The sequence below is a fragment of the Cibotium barometz genome, chromosome 11, assembly GCF_041138505.1.
Source record: "Cibotium barometz isolate CiBa-2024 chromosome 11, ASM4113850v1, whole genome shotgun sequence".
NCBI classification, from domain to species: domain Eukaryota; kingdom Viridiplantae; phylum Streptophyta; class Polypodiopsida; order Cyatheales; family Cibotiaceae; genus Cibotium; species Cibotium barometz.
Genome location: NC_141056.1, coordinates 30916948 through 30942659, shown reverse-complemented (window position 1 = coordinate 30942659; position 25712 = coordinate 30916948). Strand labels below are relative to the sequence as shown.

Genomic DNA, 25712 nt, shown 5'->3' with positions numbered 1-25712 from the left:
GCCAACCGATGATCGTGGGGTTGTCAAGTGGTGTTAGGAGGCTTTGGGATTCAAGTTTGAATTCGCACACACATTGGTGGGTCCAAGAATGGCTTAATAGTTTTGACTTCAAAGACCCTAAGTCATGACACTTGTTTTCACATACTTTCTTGTACAACCCCTAATTAATAATTTTTATATTTTCGAGATTATTGCTGAGCTGTGATGGAATCTAGTTTGTTGCATGCTCTTACACTTCCACATGAGTGGATAGTTATTTTTAAAACGGAAAAGAGATCATGAACCCTAGTTTTACCATGAATCCTTGGTATTTAGAGAGAAAATTCAGTTGCTGCAAGATTGGGTTGTAGGGGGAAAAGTTGGCCATTCCACCTATGATCATGCTTAACGGAGGTTTTATGTGGGGTGTGCTCTTGTGGTACACGACACTAGAGTGTATTCCCACGTAGGATCTCTGGAGGCTTCATAGGTTTCTTGTCTAGGACACTCTATGCTTTGGCATAGTTAACCTCTCATAACTCTGAGGAGAGCTACTAGTCTGTGAGTGACAAGAAGATAAGGGACTTTTTTGGTTGTTTGAGCATTGGCATGTCACTCATAGGGTGACAAGTTTATACTCTCTCTCGTGATGGCCGAATGATATTGATGCATAAGGCAGCCTTGGAATTGTACATGAGAGACATGAGAAGTTTGGAACTTCTTGATCTTTAGACTGAATGTCTAGAACAGTTGACAGTTGGACCCTTGATACTCCAGGGTGGATGGTGTTCCACGGGATTAATTCCATTCTAGGACTTTAAAGTCATGTGGATTTCCCACGTGTTCAATGGGATGTAACCATGGTATTAGGAGTGGAATATGTTTTAGCCATTGTCCTTCAAGATCTCTATTAGTGGGATTGCGTGAACCTTTGGTAACCTTGAGTTCATTCCAATTTGGTGGGGTGAAAGGCCTATGTTGTCTTCAGGCTGTTCAAGGACATGGAACATATGCAAAAATTGATGGGGAGTTTTATGCTTGCCCTAAAGTAGACGTGAGTATCTACCGGTTATATGTGAAAACACAATCTCTGTTCAGTCTAAAGAGATCCTAGTGGGTAAGGATAATCTTGTTACTTCTTAGCAACTTGTTGAGGTTGAGGGCTTGTCCTATGTTCCACATGAACCCGAGAGGGTGATAGAATTTAGGGAAAGAGAACTTAGGAACAAGTTCATCCCCGAATATAAGATTAAGTGGAAAGATAGGAGGGAGGAGAACTCAACTTGGGAGTCAGCAACTAGTTTGAGTAAGCGCTTTCCTAATTTCATTTAAGAGTTAATGCTTGAAGGGAAGAAGCATGTTATGTACCTAGACACTAATCTACGGATTAGGGACCTATTCCAATGGGGTTATCGGGCCCTAGGATTAGGTATTAGCAGGCAAATGCTTGGCTAGAGTTCATCATTTGATAAAAAAGGCTTAATGACTATTTATAGCAAGTTAGCGATTTATGGCGGGCCTAGAGACACAATTGTGCGGATGCACCACTTATAAGGTCTGCTTGGACCAAGAGAGCCGACATGCTCATGCCGTGTGCATGGCGAGGCGTGTCGAAGGCCTTCGGGCAGGTTTCAGTGGTATGGGATGCTGGAGTTAGACATGGACCTATGGGATTGTGTAGGAGCCCTAGCCTTGGATCGGGGGAGATCGGCAAATGCCGGTTGTGATTGGGAGGTGAGCTACCCTACTACCTCATGACTTGGTTTGGTACTAATCATGTTTTCAGCTGTGATTAGGGCAGACCTTGGGAAGGACTTTACACCCACAGCCAGAAAGGGGACATATTTCCAATTTATCAATTTACGGTTGGCCATCAAAGGATGGCCGGCACAATGTGTGCGTTGCAGCCAACCCCCTGGAGTCACAATGGCACTGCTTTTGGGACTGTCCCAAAGCCCAATAGGTTTGGCAGAGGATTCTTCGCCTCTACATGACGGTGCGGCGTGCTCCGTACATTATCATATGGGGGCAATAGCCTGGGTAAGAGAGGCCGGGGTCGCCCTCTTCTACGACGAGGCAGCAAGAGGGCAAGCTTTGCGGCTGTCCTATTGTAGGATAGATGCAGTTCCTACTCCTGGCCTGTCTGAAGCGACCTGGTCTTCATGCACTTGTCAGAGATGCATATATGGAGGGCCCGTTGTAGAGCGAGGCCATCGAGGGCAGTCTCAACTCCCCCCCCCCACCCCCAAAGCTAAGTCCATCCGCTTTATTTGGACTGATATCATTCATACCCTCCGCGGCTAGTGGGGGATGCCTCAGGAAGGATCAGATCACACGCGTGAGGATTTTCTGCACACATGGCACCAGGGACAGCGAATTACAGGCCTTTTGTATGAGGTAGTTTCCCTCTGAGAGCGGCCAGCCATGGAGGGAACCACCCTCCCCAGCTATTCTCTTCGCCTCTTTTGAGGACCCTGAACATTTACATCTAGCCTTTGGCTACTTGATTCTTAAGTTATTTTTTCCGGGGGCAAGGGGGGGGAAGGGGGGGTGGGGGAAGAAGAAACAAAAAAAAATAGTATGATTGACACAAAACAATCAGATAATGGAGAAGAATTAGGACCTGAATTGTTCGCATACCCGAAAAACCACTACGCACAATCTTTCCATATCCAGGTTCCCTTAAATCTTCCGACAAACTGCCAGAAAAAGTAGCTGCAAAAGAGCAGAAACTAATTGATGCTGCTGATGAAGTTAACATACAGAAAAAAACAAGAAAAACTTTCCAAATGGAAGGCAAGCTACCAGTTGGATTGACATCACCATTCAAATCCAAACACGCACTAGAAAGACCTGCAAGCATTCCATGGTTATTAGTTTGGGGCCATTCTCTAAATCAGGTGTGGCATCAAGCTTGTCTTTCCTTTTTTATGGCTGTCCTGGAAATGTCAAGAATCATGTCATCACACATAAACGATAACATTAGAAGCTCGATTAGGGATAAAATTGTCCTTCGCAAAAAATCATCTTCATAGCTACTTTGTTACATGATGGGCAACCATTGTCTCATAGACCCTTGTGGTCCTTAGTTCAATAATACCATCTCTTCCTAGATTGGATTTTATGGAGTGCCACTTCTTTGATGTGTGCCTTGCTTTTTGAAATACTACCCTGATGCATCAACGCATCCCCTAGGTTAACCTAGTCCCAAGCTAGACCTATCAACTAGCCTTGGGCTCGGGATATAAGAATTATGGTTAGACTTAAGCATAAGAATTAGACCACATTGTGAGCCCTAATATATAAAGGGACAGGCCCCCAGAACGAGAAACAGTAGGCTGCGCACCAAAGCATGAATGAAGAGGCCAAAACCAACCCTAACAGCTAGGTTATGAGGTAGAGAGCAAGAGGCAAGAAGTAGAATCAATATGAGCTGAAATTGCATGTGTAGGAGACGGAATAAAGTTCTTGACAAGTGTTCTCCCTTGTGTGCTCAGACATGCTAGTTGACATGTGGTGGGCTGCCCAAACTCATACATGGCCACTGTTTGGGGCATTCCACATTTCATTAATGAAAAGGCCCCCAACTTATAAGTTGTCCACTCTGTTTATTGTTTGTCCTCGGATTTTTAGTGAAACGTGAACCTGCCTTGTTCACATTAGTTATAAAATAGCTGACTTTAATAAATGGACCAAAACCAATACTTAGCACTTGCAAAACACATTAGATACACTATGTCAAGCTCAAACGGGATTATGCACACACACGACTACAGGCTTCCAAGCATCCCCAGTCTCGTGGACATTGGAGAACAAGTTCACACGTGCAAAGCATATGCCAAACAGCATGCACAATGCAATTGTGTTTCGGGTAATCCAGCTCCTCAGGTATGAGACCCAGGTATGACACCCTCCCTGGAAGGGTGGCCAAATGACTCGTAGTCATTATTCATAAGATTGACGTGCACAATTATCCATACTTGTGAATACATCATGTCGATAATTAGTCAAGCATGGGATTCATGCACATACATAATTATCTATATTTGTGAATAATATAATTAGCCAAATTGGTGACAGGCATTTGCAATGTGCAGGGAGCATAGTTGACAAAAAACATCTTTCATACCTTAGCAAAACGTTTCAAATGTTTTTTGGAAGTTTTTTTTTTAGGTTTAAAAAAAACACCACTCTTGATAGCAACCCATGTTAACCCGCAAAAAAAAACGTACATGCTCACAACATGGCGCCATCCTCTCCTACAACGTACTACAACTGTTTTTTGCCTGAAATATGTGCCCCACATCAGCCCCAGGCCTTGTGCACCTTGCTTTTTAGGTCAGTGACCAGCTCTAAGCTGCAGGCTGCCTGCCTGCCTGGAATCAATTAAACTTTGCTATGTTGTAAAGGCTAAAGATATGCATGTTGTGGAACACTGTATGTTTTGACATTCTACACATCTTAGTGTATAAGAGCCAAATTTGGCATAATTTTGATTGACATGTAACCCCCCCTTCCCCTGGATATGAAACGTTTTTTATACTTCCCCAAACTGTATGGAACATTTTTTGAAACATTTCAAAAATGTTTTTGAGACGCATTTAAAAATTTATGCCAGCCACTATGGTAGGGCAGGGCCCAAGTTGGATGACGAATTTCAAAAACCTTCAACACGAGGACCCGCATCGAATAGCGGTGCAAAACAGGGCACGGCCCAAGTTGGAGCCGTTGTTCAACATTTTAAAAGATTAGGAATTCTTGCAAATAGAACAGTGTCCAAAGTGCCACACGAATGAGCTTGTGTGCAAAGGATGGTGGGGTTGGCCCCCTAACCTCAGCCTAAGGCCACATAGCTGCAGCCTCCACCATGAAGAAGACAAAGACCCAAGTAGCCTTTCACCTAGAAACCAATGAAGTTCAGCTGAATATTAGGTCAAAGATTTTGTGTTGGGTCCAAATCTCACCAAGCTTAATGTCCTAGCTAATTCACATCACAATCAAAGGGGGGAAATGGTGAAAAATATGGTCCTCCTGATGGTAACAGTTAGATAATTACATCACAAGAGAGGAGCATGTGGGAGAAAAGGGGTGTGGAAAAAGACAATGTATTTTGCTGGACAAAGGATTTGAAGAAAATGGATTTTTTAGCTCATTGGAATCTTGAAGAAGAAATTGCTCATTAAAAGGCGCTAAAGAGCTGCAGTCCTTTTTTGGGCTCGAGTACCTTGGGAGCAGGTTGAGTCTTTGCAAATCTTATTCCCTGAGGGGAGAGGTAGATATGTCTTTGCAAAAGAAGGAAATAAAATCTAGAGATACTTCACAATGGGCAGGTCTTGTTTGTGTGGATAAGGAACAAGTGGCACTTGCAAAATTTTCATCGGGCAAGGGCAATGAATTCCCAATCTCGGTGGGTAACAAAGTCTCTAGGTGATGCCTCAAGGAGGTGAAAAATAGAGGCAATCCTCACTAAGGACGCTTCCAAAGGAGTGCGTGTCTTTTGCTGCAATAAGAAAAGTGACAGCAAGTGACATGATTTCAAGAATTTTGATTGACACATTCTATGAGAGGACAAGTCTAGTAGAGAGGGAGAACTTTCTGTGCATTGTGAATGGAAGAGAAATGCAAAAATACAGGTTCTTAACTGGGTACAATTTTCTCTAGAACCAAAAAGTTAAAGGGGAAAAACTCTTTTCTTGATACATTCTTCTTGCTTAATTTGAGGATTTGGAAATAGCAGGTACGAGAATTTTCTTTGCTTGACATAAGAACCAAACCATCCACTAGTAACCCTTTTAGTCTTTAGGACAATCAACTTTCCAGGCCAAAGACAACCTCTTACCACCATGCTCTGAATCAGAGTATACGATCCACTTCTTCAAATCATCCTGACTTGCAAAGTTGAATAAAGTCAACTCCCGAGGCGGTTTTAAATCATCAAGGTTCCATGCTACAGCTGCACTAGAAAAAAATTAAATTGATTAGAATTGATATAATATCACTTTGTCATGTTTCAAATACAATGTTACATTTCAGCTCATGTTTTGGAAAGAAACAATGTTGTGCATTAATGCTCTAGCTAAGTTTTAAATTAGATAGGCCCTTGCTTGAGTGGCTATGGCACTCTGCTACTTAGAAGGGGCTGTGAGTTCAAACCATGACACTTATGCATGTACATGCGTACATACATATATATGTATGCAGGTATTATCCTATGTATGATGTATGTTTTAATTATATACATATGTATGTACTTACATACCTATATATGTATGTAGGTATGATCCTATGTATAATGTATGTTTTAATTATCTATATGTGTGTGTGTACATGCTTACGCACATGCACACATATACATGAAACAGAAAAATTACATAAAAACAAAAGGTAACCATAAAAGTTTTAAAAATTGAAAGCCTATTAAGAATTACTATATTCAAAGACCCAAACTAAGATCATGAGAATGTCCAATGAGAGCCGCCTTGTGAGTTGTTAATGACCATAATAGGCAATCAGACTGAGTTAATTATGTTAAAATTTCTAGATTTTAACACCAAATTAGTGTTGAAATCTATGCATTTAAACCACCAAAGTAGCTGATTTGTGACTCAAATCAATTAATTTACCAAGCTGCTCACAGAATTGGGCACATCCTTCAAAGATAAATGTTTAGAATGCAACCTGTGTGAAGGGCACAAGGAAAAGGTTTGTTCTATTGGTGTCATGCGATCCCAAATGTGCAGATGCCCTAGAATCAAGCTCTGCAAACCTTGATCTCCCATACATGAATGACCCTCGACCTACCCTTCTCTGTAGTCATCCTCACGGCTAGTTGGCTGTGGCCGAATGCTGATCGGCCAGCTGGAAAAACCCACCACTAGAATAAAAGTGCATAAGGTTGTCCACACATGGCTGGTCCATGGGCGTTTGGTCTGTACACACTTAGGCTGCCCAGGCCCCAAGCATGCCATACTCGCCCCCAGACACAGACACTGCCTAAGAGGTTGCTGCAGCAATGAGTAATGTCCATGTGCATCCAGGCTAAGGCATGCACATGACATCCCCTTCTACTAAACTTGCAGCAATCGGGCACATCCACTGGAATCATATACTCCCCAATGATGGGCTCATCACACCTGTCTGCGGGAACTAAAGTGACCATACATGAGGGATCAAAAAGCAACATACCAACTATCACATGTCCGGTGGAACATTGATCATGACTAAAAATGTTGTGAGCGTGTTTAACAAAGAGCCAGAAGTACAGAGAAGATTCACAAACACAAGCATTCACTAATAGTCCTAACGCTTATTTGTATTATGTACACTGAATGAGATACAACTGAATTATTCAAAGTACAAATGAAAATCAATTTTGTTGATCTAAGTCCGTGTTGCAAAAGAATCTATCTGGTCTCATGCACATGCCAGCTGCTAGATCTTCTCCTTGCCCCTTCAACTGCTTGTGGACTTGCATGATGCCTTGAGTCTTAATTCTTTTAGGCAAATTCATGTCCTGTCGGCCAGCCTTTTATGAGATTGAAGCGGTTTTGAAGCCTTCAAGCTTTGCTAATCACATCCATGGCTTCCAATTAAGAAGAGGGTTTAAAAATTGAAAAGGATTGAAGAAATTAAAGGCAAGTTGAAGAGTAGATGTTTTGGTGACCATTGGTCAATAACCAAAGGGCAAAGGAAGGTGAAAAACCATCTTGTAAATCCAATACCACTCAAAAACTGAAAACCACCTTGATACCACTGACACAAGGATCCCCATCTAGGAATTTACGGAAGACAATATCTCAAGAAAAATAATTATTCAACCATTCAACTTAAGCTATTGCTACAAATTCAACATGAATCAAGCTTTAGAAATCAAGCTATTGCTACAAATTCAACATGAATCAAGCTTTAGAAATCAACAAATGAAAATACTTAGCTCTTGTACGACACACAATCTTCCGCCCTCATATGTGTGGCCTAGAGACCATAGCCTCAATGTTTCAACGTACTAGGTTCCTTTGGGGGGCAACACATCTATAGTGGCAAGCACATGCATCCAATTTTCACTAAAATCCAGAGGTGGAAGCGACGCATACATTTCGGCCTCTTCCTCTTCTCGTGAATTCTCCTCAATTGGTTGGTAGACTTGTAAGGATGTGGTTCGCTATGTGGTGACCGAATCATTTCCAAACAATTGTCCTTCCATAGGGTGTGCCTTCCACATATGGAGATCCATTTTTAGAATCTGCGAATCCTTTCGAACATACACTTGATCTAACAGAGATGGACCAAATGGTGACACTGTCAGCAATTGATACGTCTTGTCGATACCAAGACGAGCTGCATAAGGAACCTCATGATGTTCCTTTACCAAGATTTTATGCATACTTGTGGTATGAGGGACACAAATGCGATCATGATAATAAAGTAATCCATCAATGAGAGAATATGTTAAATAAATCTTCAAATCAGAAGGACTAGACTGTGGAGTCATAATCACTCGAAAAGCATTTGCAAAGTCTCAATCGTCTGCATATTGACCAATAAAAGTTGTTGGAATATCGATTTGAACTATAGAAATAGCCATTGCTTAGACCTAAGGCATTCTGCTAAGAGCATCGGCAACCACATTTGAAAGATTAGGAACATATTCAATAGCCATATGGAAGTTCGCCAAATACTCCACCCATCTACCTAATCATGCATTCATAACTGGTTGAGTGAAAATATACTTAAAGAAATGATGATATGTCTTCACAATAGAATCTGCTCCCAAGAGATAATGTTTCCAGACTCAATAAGCATGAATAATTGCCAAGAACTACTTATCATATACTAGATAACGTGTTTGAATTGTTGAGTGCTTGTGAATGTTAAAAGCGATGGCTCAGCCTTGTTGTACAAGAACTTCTCCAATTGCAATGTCAAAAGCATCTGTCATGACTTCAAAAGGAAGATTGGGATCTGCAATTGCCATTACTAGGATTGTTGCCAAAGCAACCTTTAGCTTATCAAAGATGTGAGACGCATCATCTGTCCATCGAAAAGCGGATGCTGACTTTAAAACCTCTCTCAATGGTGCTGCAATCTCTAAAAACTTATTAACCTTTGCATGATAAAAATTGGCAAGACCCAAGGACGATCTAACATTATGAAAATTCTGCGACATCCGCCAATCCTTAATAACTTGCATCTTCTTAGGATCAACGGAAACACCATCAGTTGAAATAATGTGCCCCAAGATACTCTAGTGATGCCTTGAAAAAATCATTTTTCTGTGGATTGATAAAAAGTGCATTGTCGCGCAATATTTGAAAAACTTGATGTAGATGCCTCTTGTGCTCATCGATTGAAGCACTAAAAACCAAGACATCGTCGAGATAAATTATCACGAACTTGTCCAAAAATGGTCGAAAAAGGTCATTCATGAGACTCATAAAAGTTGCCGAGGCATTGGTTAACCCGAAAGGCATGACCAAATACTCATAATGTCCATACTTCATGCAGAAGGTAATTTTGTACTCATCACCTTCACAAATACGGATCTGATGATATCCGGACTTTAAATCAATCACTTTGGCATGAAGCAACTGATCAAATAATTCACCAATCCAAGGAAGAGGATATTTATTCTTGATAGTGAGTTTGTTGAGGACACAATAATCAATGCAAAGCCGCATTGACTTATCTTTCTTTTTCACGAGTAGAATTGGTGCACCAAAAGGACTCTTGTTGGGACGAATGTGATTCAGTAAAAGAGACTTGATAAAGAGCACGAGTATGTGGCGAATTGCCAGAAGTAGATCAATTGCATGACCCACTGGTTGTCCGAGAGGCAAAACTCGGGATAATTCAGCAAGAAAGAGATCCAAATGTGGGGCAAAGGAGGACTGAGCTAAATATGCCACTTTGGAATTATGGTAAGGCACCGTCTCCTCTATGGAATAAACCATTAAAAGTGTCGAAGAACAACCTGCCTTTCAAACCCACCGCTTTGCTTGTAGTGCGGACAAGATTGGTGCGGAGAGTTAATTGTGAACGCCTTGGAGATGGATGTCCATGCCATTTTTGACAAACTATAAGGTGTGGCTACGAAAACTGATGAGAGAGTCGTACTGATATAACAATTGCTGAGCCAAGATCATGTCGTATCTAGATATGGGCATAACCTCAAAGTCCATCTTATCACGATATTGGTGAATGCAAAAGGAAAGTCGAGGAGCCATGGTGTTGCACTTGAATCCAAACCCGTCTGCCAACTCTATCTCATAAGTGTGGGGGCTACGCGAGTGGTGCGTATTTTCAAACGCTGAACCATCGTCGTGGCCACAAAGTTGTGAGAACATCCACTGTCGATTAGAACACTAATTGGGCAACCAGAAATTGAGCCAATAATTGTCAACATGTGTGAACACCGAGGCCGGAATTGTAGAGGTAGCATGTGCTTGTTTCACTGAGGTAATTACACATGCCTATGCATGCTGAGAGAGGACCATAGCACGCTTGCCTTTGGAATTTCCCGAACACTAAACCTGGGACCCATCCGTCGAGGTGGAAGGTTCCACCGTTGGAGTTTTGCCGATTATTGGGAGACTTAGGGCACTCGAACCAACGATGGTTGCCCGAACAGATGCTACATAATCCTGATTTGTGTTGACCTTGAGGGGAAGTTTGAGAGTTTGGCTTAAAATGGCAAGGTTGGTCACGTCCAAAGTCACGGCCACGGTCTGATCTTTGTGGTTGAGAGGATTGTGGTCGCCATGAGTGATCGGAGGAGGAACCTTCTTGACGGCGAAACTTTTCTCAGAATTGAATCGATTTGAAGCACCGCCAAAGGAAGGGGTATTGAGACTTCTGTCGTAGGGGCTAGGACTTTTGCCTGGGGTTGAAAATGCTGGACGTCCTAGCTGAGGAGGAGGTCCCCAGGAGGTGTTGGTAAGATATGCTATGCGTTCCGCACATGCAATTGTTGATGTACTGTCAACGAGGTTGTACTTTTGCACGTCCACACAAAGATTGGGATTAAGACCTCCACAAAGGCATGTAGCCTATCATCAGGGGTTATGGAAGAGATCTCCAGTTCACACTAGTGAACTATGAGATATACGAGGCCAATGATCCAATTTGGGTCAAATGATGTAAACGAGATCATGCTTTGGAAATCTGCATTGGCAGGTATAAATTGCGTAAGGATGGCATGCTCAAACTTATCCCAAGTCGTGATGGACTTGCCATCAGTTAACCGTCATTGCCACCACAAAAGGGCAGTATCTTTGAGTAAGGAGGCCGCAAAAGTCACTTTCTTCCTGTCGGAGAGATTGAAGTTCTCAAAATACAAATGATGCTAGCATAGCCACCACTGATATAAACTACGTTTGTTGCGTTGGCCTTTGAATGCTTCAAGGGGTTTTATGTCCAACTTCTTAGAATGATTTGCATGAAGTAAACAATTAAGGACTTTACGTTCAACGTCATCTACCTCTGCGGGTATGTCATCGAGAACTAGAGTCGTTGCATCTCCATTATGAGTGTCACCAATGTCGACTGGAGTTGAGCTTGCATAGCCTCCATTTGGGATTGCATGTTCTGTTGCCAAGGGGAGAGAACTGGTGCATCTTCGAGAATCTGTTCTTCTTCCATGGTGACTGAATGTCATGGCCCTGTGAAAGTGGAACAGCATAAGTGTGGGCATGGTGGTCAGTGAGCAAGATAATTTTTTTTTTTTTAAAGATGCATACTTGGGTGTCCGGACAAAAAGGTAACAGGTGTGGACAACCCCAGGTGTGAAGGGGGACCAAGGTAATTAACTTTATAAGGTTTATAAACCTTGGGTGGCCCTTAGAAAGTTTAATAAACTTTAAAGGACCACTAAGATAATTATGGAGGGAGAGTTACTCTACTTTTAGAGAATACGCCTCCCTCTCCATCTCTCCCTCTCTTGCTTTTTGAAAGTGGCGAGTCGGCTGGCTGCATGGAGAGAACTACTGGGCTGGCTGCGCTGCGTGGAGGGAGACTGGTACAGGTCGCCTGCAGGGAAACCGTACACATGTGTGCTGCAGGTACAGTTCTATACGGACAGGTACAGGCGGGTACTGAACTGCTGTAGAGAAGCCGTACACACGTGTGCTGCAGGTATAGGTATAGGCGGGTACAATCAGTACAGTCCATCTGGTACAGGCGGCGCATCACATAGGCGGCTGCCTGCAGATTTGCTGACGCAGGCGGCTGCAGGTACAGTTTGGTACGGACAAGTACAGTTGGCTGATGCAGAATTGCTGACACAGGGGGCTGTGGGTACAGACTGGTACGGTCAGTCCGACTGGAGCAGAACTGTGCATAACAGTTGGCAGAACAGTTGGTATACACTGAACACTTCTTTCTCTCTCTCTCTTTCCACTGGCTAATGACTGCTTCATAGTTGTTTCTTCTGGCCCTTTGTGAGAGAAGGGGTGTGGCAGTTTGAAGGGTGGAAACAAAGTTGGACAATGGATTTGTTCTTTGGCTGAGTTTGAAGCCATGAACATGGAACAGCCAGATGCGTGCTCAAGGCTACCCTGTTGTATTGTCTTGGTTGATTAGAGGAGACCACAGTGTGTTGCTTCTATGGGACTCAGATCTGTATGTGAATCCTCTATGCTAAGAGGTCTTGAGGGCTGCCAGATTGGACATGCAGGTTTACTTTCCTTGACTGGCTTTGTTGTACTCAGTTAAACTTTTCCATTGAATTTAAATAAAGAAATACCGAGAGGGGCGCCAAGCTTTGGGGCCAACAGGTGTCGTTTTTCCTTTCTGTTCTGGAGCATTCTAGCTCTCATTCATTTGCTATTTGTTTCGACTACAAGTGGATAGGTGACTGCTAGTCTACCGCACTTTGGTTTCTACCAGAGGCCGGTTTCAAGGTTCCGTTGCCGGGACAATCATCAACTTAAGGGTGTGAGCTCGTGGTTGTCTCGAGGAAAGCCATTGCTGAAAAATTCAGCAACATGTCAGACACAGAAGATGAATATTTTTATGATGAAGAGGAAGAGCAAGAGGCCTCTCCTAAGAGAAATGAATCTGATGATATTCTTGCAAGAGAACCGGCTACAGAAGATGCACAATATGAGGATGTAACACAGGCAGAAGATATGCCTAGTAAAGAGGAAGATGATGCTCAGTTTAAAAATCGTTTGGCAAGGGTAATGGATGTGTTTATGCAACTCACTCAAAGTGAGAAGTTTGCTGAAGTTATGAGATCCCGTTCTCAGCCTGAGAAGAAGAAGAAAGTGCATTCTAGGAACCCACCTCAGGGCAATAGTGGTGCCTTCCCACAAGATCCTTCTTTTGGACAATTTCCGAACATGCAAAGCCCTTTTGGTGCAAACTCACAGAGTTCTTTTTTCAGACAGCCACCTATTCCACATCAGTCTATGCATCCAGGCTATTTTGGTGGTGGCTCTGCATTCCAATCTATGACTGGGGGTTACCCTCAGGGAGGCATGGGGATGCAAGGGAATTTTGGAGCTAATTTTTAGCCTGGTATGCAAGGGAATATGTATGGTGGTATGCAGCCCGGAATGCAAGGAAACATGTATGGGGGCATGCAGCCCGGAATGCAAGGAAACATGTATGGGGGCATGCAGCCCGGTATGCATAATGGTATGTTTGGAAACATGGGAGGAATGTATGGAATGCCAGGTGTGGGAACTGGCAATGTTGACCCTATGATGGGCATGAATGCTGGGGGTAGCAATCTTGTGAAGCCACTTCCTTACGATAATCTAACGCCTATGGGTAAGGCCAAGGATTATAAGGAAGAGGGAGCTCCAGTGAAATTTGACACGTTTAGCGGGACCAAAGATAAGCTAAAGGCACTTACCTTTTTACAGCAATTTGATGCTGCTTTTTTTGGTGGAAATTACACGGAATCCTCTAAGGTGAGAAAAGCTGCGACTTTTCTCAAGGGCAATGCATTGCAGTGGTGGTCCACTCTTCTTTTGCAAGGCATAGCACCATCTACTTGGATACAGTTTAAACAGGTGTTCTCTTCCGTGTGGCTCACATCTACTTTTGAGGTGGATGTAATGACAGCATGGCACAAGTTGGATGCATCGAAGTGTGAAAATCTTGAGGATTATAATAAGAAGTTTTGGGAAGCTTTACTCCCAGTTACTTCTTATCGTGCAGTGCCTTTGTCTGAGCAAGTGGAGTAGTATTGTTGTGGGCTGCCCAAGGAAGTGCGTGACTATTGCATAAAGACTCAAGTAACAAATATGTCACAGATGATAGAGAATGCTATGACGGCAAATGCGTTGCTCACTGGAGTCTCATCTGGATTTAAAGGAAGTAAAAGCTCAAGCAAGAAATCCGAAAAGTCAGGGCATGCATCGCGTGATGCAAAAGGGTCTATAGAGAAGTGGAATAAGAAGTTACCAATGCCCAAGAGAACTCCTGAGAAGAGACAGGCTTTGATGGATGCTCGGAAGTGCTTTTACTGTACTGAGGAGGGACATATGTCTTTTAATTGTCCCAAGCGTACGTCCCAAAAGGACACTAAAGGGGAGCCCAAGACTAAGAAACCAAAACCTTCTGCAGGGTTAGTTCCTGATCTTGTTGGGGAACAGCCAGGTGGTGAAGAGACTGAATTGTGCAGGGCATGGGGCAAAGTGAGAGATCAGAATGCCTTGATTTTCTTTGACACAGGTGCTAGAGCCAACTTTATCTCACCGGATTTGGCTGGCCGATTGGGGATCAATGCAGAGGAGATGGGGCCTTTATATGAGGCTAATATGGCTTGTCCTGGGTATGCAGAACCCGTTACCCCTATTATTGGGAACCTCAGGCTTCATGTGCAAGGTTATGTGGACAGTGAGGAGTTCTTTATCATGCCACTTGATGGGTGTGATGTGTTGTTGGGTATGCCATGGTGCCATAGAGTACATGCGGTGGTGGATACGTATAACAGGAAGATTACTTTAACTCATAGAGGGAAAGAGCATATTTTGGATGTAAAACTTAAAGGGAAATCTGCTCCTATTATATCAGCTTCGGCAATTTCATCGGTAATGAAAAAGCATCTTTCCGCGTACTTGGTTTTTGTAAAAGATGCAAAAGATGATGAATCTAAATCTAATTTGTCTATGTTAGATAAAGACAGGACTGATTTCTTACGTGAGTTCCAAGATTGTTTTTCCGAGTCATTGCCAGGAGAACTTCCTCCAGAAAGGCCAGAAGATCATGCTATTGATCCAATCCCAGGGAGTGCCCCACCAAATAGACCGCCGTACCGTGTTAGTGCAGCCCAACAAGAGGAAATTATGAGCCAAGTGTACAGGAGTTGTTAAAAAAGGGATTGATCCAACCTTGCTCACCTGTGCTCTTAGTGCAAAAGAAAGATGGTTCTTGGCGCATGTGTATAGATTACAAGGCGCTAAACAAGAACACCATCAAGAATCGATTTCCTATTCCGAGGATCGATGACATACTGGACCGCTTACAGGGCTCCACAGTCTTTAGTCGGATAGACTTGAAAAGCGGGTATCATCAGATACGCATTAGACCCGAGGATGTGCATAAGACAGCATTTCGAACCACTTTTGGGCTATATGAGTTCTTAGTTATGCCCTTTGGTTTGACAAATGCTCCTGCCACATTTAACAGGATGATGGACAGGATTTTCCGGCCTCATAGAGTGTTTGTGAGCACATTCTTTGATGATATGATTGTGCATTCACGCACAGAGGAGGAGCATAGGAAGCATTTGGCCATTGTGTTTGAAAAACTCCGAAAGCATAGACTGGTCATTAATGGCAAGAAGAGTGAGTTCTTCTTGGAAGAGATACACTTCTTAGGACATATCGTGTCTAAACATGAAGTCCGTATGGATCCTTCGAAAGTGGAAGCAATTCTCAATTAGCCAAATTTGAGGACCGTGCATGATGTACGCAGCTTTTTGGGATTGTGTTCCTATTACAGGCGGTACATACGGTATTTTGCTGAGATTGCTTCGCCCCTTCATGCTTTAACTAAGAAGGCAACTCCGTTTAGATGGGCTGATCGGGAAATTACAGCCTTTAGAAAGCTTAAAGAAAAGCTTACTTCGGATCCCGTATTGGTATTACCGGATCTCCGAAAGGCTTTTGTTGTCCAGTGTGATGCATGTGGAAACAGCATTGGGGCAGTTCTCATGCAGGAAGGACATGTGATAGCCTATGAGAGTCGTATATTACAGAATGCCGAGAAGCATTTGCAGGTTTATGAGAAAGAGATGTTGGCTGTAATTCATGCTCTTTCTACATGGAAACACTATTTACATGGGGCTGATTTCACTGTGCAGACAGATCATCAGACCTTGCGTTATTTCCTCACGCAAACTAAACTTTTTGAGAAGCATATAAGATGGGCAAACTTTTTGTCTATGTTCCACTTTCAGATTGTACATGTGAAAGGCAAAAAGAATGTTGTGGCAGATGCTTTGTCACGCAAGCCACAAGTCTCAGCAGTTTCACTTGCTTATCATCGTGAGCTTGATGAGATGAAAGAGCAGTATGCCCACAATGAGGATTTTGGAAGGCTCTATGATCAGATGTCTGAGGGTCAACAGCATGATCATTATACTCTCAGGGATGGTTTTTTGTTGATGCATGGTAGACTATGTGTTACCAGGCAGTTACGACTCAAAGTTATGATTGAAAGTCATGCTCCACCGTCTGCAGGTCATAGAGGTATTAACGCCACAGTAAAGGCAGTTGAGACTTTCTTTTATTGGCCGATCTTGAGAAGAGATGTTGATGCTTTTGTTAGGCAATGCATCATATGTTAGAAGGTGAAGTTTGACCGTCAAAAGACACCAGGGTTACTTCAGCCTTTACCTATTCCAGATAGACCATGGGAGAGCATTGCCATGGATTTTATATTTCATCTTCCGAGGACGCAAACGGGGAATGATGGCATTTGGACTATCATATGCAGGTTCAGTAAGCAGGCTCATTTTATTCCCGTCCGTAAAACGATCAAAGTTGATCATATGGTGAAGTTGTTCATGGCGAACATCTTCAAGTATCATGGCTTGCCTTCATCTATCATTAGTGACCGTGATCCACGGATGACGAGTTTATTTTGGAGAGGGTTGTTTGACAACATGGGTACAACTCTCAAGTTTTCATCATCATTTCATCCACAAACAGATGGTCAATCGAAAGAGGCAAATTCTACAATGTTAGATCTTCTTAAGTGTTATGTGTCAGAGCACAAGCAACAATGGGAAAAGTATCTTCCTTTGGTGGAGTTTGCTTATAACAACACCGTCCATACCTCAACGGGCAAGACGCCTTTTGAGATTGTGGAAGGAGGGAAGAAGGTACCACCTATTTTGCACACAAAGGATAAGATTTTTGAGGCTGACGAGTATGTGGAGAACATGGATGAAGTTAAATTGGCACTCCAGAAAACTCAACAAAAGCAAAAGAAAGCAGCAGACCATCACAGACGTGCATTAGAGTTTGCATTGGGTGATTGGGTTCTTTTGCGATTTGAGAAAGCTAGGCTCATAAAGATGAAGGGTAAACAGCGCTTATTCCCTAAGTTGAGCATGCGCTATTATGGACCTTTTCAGGTATTGGAAAAGATTGGTGAGGTGGCCTATCGCTTGAAGCTACCAGATCATTGGAGGATTCACAATGCATTTCATGTGAGTCTACTTAGACCTTTCCATGGGGATGTGCCTTATCAGATGAGGCTCAGCCGGAAGTAGAGGAACTTGATGAAGTTCTTATTCCAGGGCAGATACTGGCACATAAGGAAAGAAAGGTACGAGGTAAAGTTTCTCGTCGCTATCTTGTGAAGTTTAAGAACTATTCACCGATGGATGCGAAGTGGATGGAGGAAGGTGACTTAACAGATTCACCTCAACTATTGCAGCTTTATCTCGATGCCTTTGAGTTGGAGCTGACTCTTGTTACGGCTCATTCAGGTTCAGCAGAGCATGGGTCTGGAGCATTGCCTGATGCTCAAGAGGGGGGTAGCACCTCCACTCCCTTGATACAGACAGGCTCAGATGACATCTAGAGGTCGCTTGGTGCAGCTTTTATCTCACCCGAAGGTACTGATGGCTGACAGTACATCTGTTTATGAGACCTCTATGATATATGTGTACTAGTCACATTGGATATTGCGGTTATGCATGGTTCACATTGGTATACAACTTGAACTACTACTACACCATTAGTTTGCAGTGAATGTTGTTACATATGCATGGATTAGACAGATTGGGATGTTGATCTTGCCATATTGTACTTTTCACTTTGGATATTTTGTTGTATCACCAGATTGCAATCGAGGACGCTTGCCATTTTTCAAGAGGGGGGTATGTCATGGCCTTGTGAAAGTGGAACAGCCTAAGTGTGGGCATGGTGGTCGGTGAGCAAGATTTTTTTTTTTTTTTAAGATGCATACTTGGGTGTCCGGACAAAAAGGTAACAGGTGTGGACAACCCCAGGTGTGAAGGGGGACCAAGGTAATTAAATTTATAAGGTTTATAAACCTTGGGTGGCCCTTAGAAAGTTTAATAAACTTTAAAGGGCCACTAAGATAATTATGGAGGGAGAGTTACTCTACTTTTAGAGTATACGCCACCCTCTCCGTCTCTCTCTCTCTTGCTTTTTGAAAGTGGCGAGTCGGCTGGCTGCGTGGAGAGAACTACTGGGCTGGCTGCACTGCGTGGAGGGAGACTGGTACAGGTCGCCTGCAAGGAAACCGTACACATGTGTGCTGCAGGTACAGTTCTGTACGGACAGGTACAAGCGGGTACTGAACTGCTGTAGAGAAGCCATACACACGTGTGCTGCAGGTACAGGTACACGCGGGTACAATCAGTAGTCCATCTGGTACAGGCGGCGCATCACATAGGCGGCTGCTTTCTGCAGATTTGCTGACGCAGGCGGCTGCAGGTACAGTTTGGTACGAACAAGTACAGTCGGCTGATGCAGAATTGCTGACACATGCGGCTGCAGGTACAGACTGGTACGGTTAGTCCAACTGGAGCAGAACTGTAACAGTTGGCAGAGCAGTTGGTATACACTGAACACTTCTTTCTCTCTCTCTTTCCAGTGGCTAATGACTGCTTCAGAGTTGTTTCTTCTGGCCCTTTGTGAGAGGAGGGGTGTGGCAGTTTGAAGGGTGGAAACAAAGTTGGACAGTGGATTTGTTCTTTGGCTGAGTTTGAAGCCATGAACATGGAACAGCCAGATGCGTGCTCAAGGCTGCCCTGTTGTAGTGTCTTGGTTGATTAGAGGAGACCACAGTGTGTTGCTTCTGTGGGACACAGATCTGTATGTGAATCCTCTATGCTAAGAGGTCTTGAGGGCTGCCAGATTGGACATGCAGGTTTACTTTCCTTGACTGGCTTTGTTGTACTTAGTTAAACTTTTCCATTGAATTTAAATAAAGAAATACCGAGAGGGGCGCCAAGCTTTGGGGCCAACAGGTGTCGTTTTTCCTTTCTGTTCTGGAGCATTCTAGCTCTCGTTCATTTGCTATTTGTCTGGACTACAAGTGGATAGGTGACTGCTAGTCTACCGCACTTTGGTTTCTACCAATCATCTCCGCTGCGTATTTTGACATGGTATCAGAGTCCTATGCTCTTGAAAGATCTTGGTAGTTTTCTGAGCAAGAGGGGGATTGTTGCATTGCTGATTGGTAGATTGTTAGGGACTATTCGGGAAGAGAAGAAGCAAGAGGAAGGCGGGCTGAGTTGCTGAACAGCCACTTGCAAGTTTAAAGTTTTCTTTCCCCCCCCCACCCACCCTTTTTCAGTTACATCCCCGTGATGGCAGATTTGTTCGAGATGGCTGAGAAGCATGTGAAGATCCCAACTCTCCCCACGTTCCCAGTGGACCGTCAGTTGGACGAGAACAATTACGACATCTGGAAGGTTATGATGGAGTCTGTGCTCGAGTCATATGACCTTACTAATTTCATCGTTATCGGGGTTCCATGGCCGGAAGAAGAGGAAGGGAAGTTACAGTCAACGAGGAAGGACCGCGAGCCACAGGCACAGATGTAGGATCATGTCATCGCCAGGGTCCGTTCATTTATCTTCCTCAACTGCACACCGCAAGTAATCAATCACGTAAAGCGTATGAAGTTGGCCAGAGGCATATGGCAGCACTTGGCTTCTCTTTATAACAAGGTATCGCCCATGAAGAGGATTTCCTTGGAAGTACAGATGCAAGTTATGAACCCTACAAAGTCGTCGACGATGCGGGAGCACATTAACAAGTCGCAGGCCCTTCAGCAGGAAGTCCTCCAGGCTAGGAAAGAGATATCATCAGAAGATATGGCCATTACTTTGCTGTCCCACTTGCCTGCACAGTATTCCGCTTTCTACTCTTCTTTGATTACTTGTGGCAGGCTCAGCACCATTACCTGGGAGGAGCTTGTGCCCATGGTCTTGGACCAGGAGGAACGATTCACGAACCCTCCCCACAGCGGAGGTTCGGAGGCCTTAACTGGCCAACGGCCGAAAGGCCGGAATAACAACAAGGGCAAAGGGAAGGCTTCACCAGAGAAGTCTTCTGAAAAGAACCCTGACACAGATCGAGAGAAACTAAAGGCCGAGAGGTCCTACAATGATTGTGGCAAGAAAGGCCACTATTGGAGGAAGTGTCCTAAGCGGACTGGGAAGAGTGTTGATTCTTCAGCCTGAGCTGCAAAGACTCCTGCATTTGTGCACTTAGAGATGATGGACTCAGATGCTTCATCGTCTTCGAGCAAGGAGGCAGTTGGCTTCACCGCAAAGGATACCCGGGAATGGATTCTTGACAGTGGTGCTTCCAGGCACATGACTCCGTCCCGAGACTTCTTTTTGGATCTAAAACGGCTGTCAGGTCGCATTTTCATTGGCGACAACTCCACCATTCCGATACACAGTGAGGGCTGGATGGAGATTATTCCCGACGGAAAGGGAGGCAAGCATGCCTCCCGTGTTCTTTATGTCCCTACTCTTGGTTTTCATCTTCTATTAGTGCATGAAGTATGCAAGACTGGCTTTCGGGTGGAATTTGAGGAGCATTCAGTTGCTCTACGGGACCATGAGACTGGCCAAGTTGTTTGGGAAGGCGGTGTGGAGAATGGTATCTACAAGCTCTCTGCACTCTCCTCATTGACAGGTTCTCAGGTCGGAGATCTGTGGCACTTTCGTTATGGCCACTTAAATGTGGATGCACTGCGGCGAGCTTTCCGAGACCAAATGGTGGTTGGCTTGCCAGATGTTGGCAGCAGGCAAGGACGTTGTAGTTCTTGCATACGTGGTAAGCAGCACAGGGAATCCTTTCCAAAGCAGGCTTCCAGGCGGGCTTCAAAACCATTGGAGTTGATTCTCACTGACTTGTGTGGACCTCAGCAGACACCATCATTGGGAGGAATTCTCTATTTCATGCTGCTTGTTGATGACTGTACCAGATTCACATGGGTCTACTTTCTTTCACAAAAGGACCAAGCTTTTGCACGGTTCAAGGATTGGCACGTGATGGTGGAAAAAGAGTTTGGATTGCAGGTAAAGACTCTCAAGGCTGACAAAGGGGGTGAATTCTCCTCGAATGTTTTTCTCATATTTTGTGCAGACCATGGCATCAAGAGGGAACTGGCCAATACAGGATCGCCTTCAGAGAATGGAGTTGTAGAACGCAAAAACAGGACTGTGGTGGAGATGGCGAGGACCATGCTGGAGCATCGTGATCTTCCTCGTCCACTTTGGGGGGAGAGGTTGTGGCAACGGCTGTCCATACCCTCAACCGGTCTCCAAGGACTTCAGTACCTAATATGACTCCATTTGAGGCATGCTTTGGCAGGAAACCTGATGTCTCCCACTTCCGTGTTTTTGGGAGTGATGCGTATGCAGAGGGGGAAGCTTGACTCCAAATCCCGCAAGCTTATATTTGTGGGGTATAATTCTCTTTCCAAGGGATACAGATTGTATGATCCAGAGAGGAATGAGATTGTTGTCAGCCGAGATGTGGTCTTTGATGAGCATGTTCCAATATCCACTATCGAGGAGCCGCCACTCTTGGAGATCCAAAGGAGTCTGATGATGATTCCCAGACCATTGTTCCAGTTGATCAACCTCAGTCAGTACAGGAGGTTGAGCCCGCAACTAGAGTAGAGCCCCCGCAACGGCAGGAGGCTCCACGATCTGTTCAAGTACCCAGGTGGTTGATGAACACCCTTCGGGAGTCAGGTGTCACGGAGCTACCCTCCGAGTGGACCACAGAGGACGGCCCTCGAAGATCGCACAGAGTCCGCGACAAAAGCAATACAGCGGAGCTTCTTCACGTAAACTATGCTTTGATGTCTCGTATTATGCGGGACAAGGAGCCCACTTCCGTTAAGGAAGCCCTTTCACAGGATACTTGGAGGAAGCCATGCAGGTGGAACTTGATACCATCGAGAAGAACAACACATAGAAGTTAGTACTGAGGCCGTCGAAACAGTCAATCATTAGTGTCAAATGGGTCTTTAAGACCAAATATGCGTCATATGGGTCGGTGGACAAACACAAAGCCAGACTCATGGCTAAAGGTTATGCTCAGCGGCCAGGCATCGACTACAAGAATACCTTTGCACCAACAACAAGGATGACCACGATTCGGACCGTTCTTGCCCTTGCTTCTTCTCAAAGGTGGCCTGTGTATCAAGTGGATGTAAAATCTGCGTTCCTTAATGGTGACCTGCAGGAGGAGGTGTATGTTGAGTAGACTCCAGGCTTTGTTGTTCCAGGATCAGAAGGGATGGTTTACAGGTTACGTAAGGCTTTGTATGGTCTTAAGCAGGCTCCCAGGGCTTGGAATCAGAAGATTGATTCCTTCTTTGTTCGGACTGTTTTCAGAGATCGGTTGCAGATCCCAACCTGTATCTCTTTCACGAACACGGCATGGTTACGATTATCATCCTTTATGTGGATGATCTCATTCTCACCGGCGGTCATGTGGAGCAAATTGGCGTGACGAAGGCTGCCTTGTCAAAGGAGTTTGAGATGACCGACCTAGGCTTACTCCACTTCTTTTTGGGATTGGAGATCTGGCAGACCTAGAGGGGGTTTTTTGTCTCTCAACAGCAATATGTTCATGAGTTGCTTGAGGCCTTTGGGATGGAGAACTACAAGCCTATTACTTCGCCGATGGACCCAAATATAAAGTTAACTGTTAATGATCCTTGTGAGCCAGTTGATGCCTCGCAGTATCGGAAGTTGGTTGGTTCATTGATATGGTTGCTGAACACCAGATTGGACTTGAGCTTCTCCATGGGGCTGTTGAGCTCTTTTATGCAGACGCCATTGAAGTCTCATTGGGACGCAGGATTGCGGATCTTGCGATATCTGCAAAGTACGAAGGATCTAGGACTCTTTTACATAGGAGGGGATGGAGTCAGACTCCAAGGTTGGAGTAACTCAAATTGGGGAGGAGATCCAGACACGAGGAGATCTACTTCAAGTTATGATTTTACCCTTGGCTCAGGAGCAGTTTCTTGGAGCAGTAAGAGGCAGCCAACTATTGCCCTATCTTCAACAGAGGCAGAGTACTGGGCTGCTTGTGGTGCTGCTTGCAAGTTGTGTGGCTGCGGAGGCTGCTAGGCGAGATTGGGGTTCCACAGAAGGAGCCCACAGTCATCCAGTGTGATAACCAGAGTTGTATAGCTATTGCTCGGAACCCGGTCTTCCATGCCCAGACCAAGCACATCGAGATACAGTATCACTTTGTACGTGAGAAGATCTTGACTGGTGACATCTTGCTACTTTATTGTTCGACAAAGGACAATGCGGCGGACCTCTTCACCAAGTCTCTACCTCAAGCTACGCTCAGGCGGCACTCCAGCTCCCTAGGGTTGATTTCACAGCCAGAAGCTGAGAGGGAGTGTTAGAAGTCATCTCCTGTCTTTATTAGACACCAAGGCCTCTATTGTGGGTGTGCCTGCCCTTTGTAGGTGTTTTCTCATTTTTCCTCACTCCCCGTATTTTTTCCCCATTTTTCCCTATTTTTACCAGGTGTGGGAGGCAGTTTTTTGCACCCTAGCTGATCCAGATACTGGCCGACTGCTGGTCAGGAGGTTCTAGATACTGGCCGACTGCCCCTTCTGGTCCCCAACCTCTCATGCATGCTGGCCGACTGTGTATAGCTGGCCGACTGGTGGATGGAGCTGGTCGTGGACATGTAGGCCCAGTCGGCTGCCTTTTCAACAGGCCGACTGCATGTATGGGGCCATATAAAATGGCCCCATGGCCCCCACACCATTGTATCTTGTTTTCATTTCGGGATCTTGTGTATAGAGAAGAGTTACACGCCTATCTCTCTCCTTCTCTTGTGCTGTCTATTTTCTGCACTCTACTTGCTCTTGTGGTCTCAGATTTGCTTATCATCTCCGCTGCGTATTTTGACATTCTCTTGTATAGAAAGTCCACATGTTGCTTTATGAATGTTTGAACTTAGAAAAGCTATGTTGAAAAGATCACACCTAGGGAATGCATTGAAACAAGGCAGGAAACACGTGCAAGCCCGTGGGATTCGCATGTTGCAAAGAGGCCATCAGCTGGTGAGCAACATCGTCATGGGCATCTTTGTGGGAATCTGTTGTGTGCATTGTTTTCGAAGCTGCAGTTTGGTAATCACCAGATCGGCGTTGCTTCATAATCGTTACGATGCTTCTTCTTGCATTGGTGCTTGGTTGTGCGCTGGTCAGTAGAAGGGAGGGGAGGTTGGGTTTGCCACGTGGCTTTTATCAAAGCCAACTTAATGTGTATGAGGTGTAACACCTTAATGCTGTGTTTTTTCTATTAATTTAAAAAAAAACGTGATGTGTCGTGGCATGAATAATAGTGGGGCTTTTCACAGAGAGGTTGCGACGCTTGCAAACGGCCGATTCAGCCTGAAGGGGCATGATCAGTGGAAAAGAGAAGAGGATCCTAAGCCGGCATTGTTCAAGGCTACAGACACCTGATGAGGCTACAACTTGCCATCGTTTTTTTTTTTTTCGAAGGGGCCAAAATTGAATGGGGCATTCTCTCTTGCTCTTCCATGCAAACCCTGCTGAGGCTAATTTTAGGGTTAAGGCTGGCTGATTTTTAGGATTAGGATTTTTTGTTTTTTATGGTTAGGGTTTCGTTGTGGGCATCCTACAGGTTGGAGTTTGTTTGCTCTAATACCACTGTAAGGACTTCTCAGCCTATTAGTGATTTATAAGACATAACACTGAAAGTAAGATGCTTCGAGCGGAAAGCTGCGAGTTGTTGCATTGAGACACAAGGTCTTGTTAAATAGGGCTTGAAGAGGTACTATGAGATACGGGGGAGATTCCATTGCCTCTTCCGAGAGGGATTCGGACCACTCACACGGGTGACACAGTTTGAGGATCAGAGGTGCTTGGGCATGTACTTGATGGAGCTCGGACGACACTCACACGGGTGACGCAGTTTGAGGATCAGAGGTGCTTGGGCATGTACTTGATGGAGCTCGGGACGACACAGGGATGTAGTGTTGAGGCAGCATGCTGAGAGACAGGACACCTCACAGAGAGCCATCACAGATTTCTTTGTGGTACATACATCCACATCGGAATCTACTGCCCACAACAGTTCCTCTACTACGACATCAAAGCCCACCACCCATACCCACGCCCCAGCTCCATGCCCCAAAGGAGTTCTTAGTGAGAGAGCTCGATCCATTCTACGAGCCAAACATCCCCGACCAAGAGCATTAGGACCCTCCACC

At 44.5% G+C, this 25712-nt stretch overlaps 1 protein-coding gene across 2 annotated transcripts in view; it reads right to left on the bottom strand.

The window, feature by feature from the left end:
* LOC147634052 (putative complex I intermediate-associated protein 30) overlaps window positions 1–25712 on the bottom strand; it is a 68070-nt gene that overhangs the window by 17179 nt on the left and 25179 nt on the right. For both annotated transcript variants that reach the window (XM_086805153.1, XM_086805152.1), the window contains exons 2-4: window positions 5819–5932; window positions 2785–2832; window positions 2603–2694 (exon numbers count right to left, since the gene is read on the bottom strand). In XM_086805153.1, the coding sequence (XP_086661279.1) occupies window positions 2603–2694; window positions 2785–2832; window positions 5819–5932 (254 nt within the window). The remainder of the gene's footprint in view (window positions 1–2602; window positions 2695–2784; window positions 2833–5818; window positions 5933–25712) is intronic.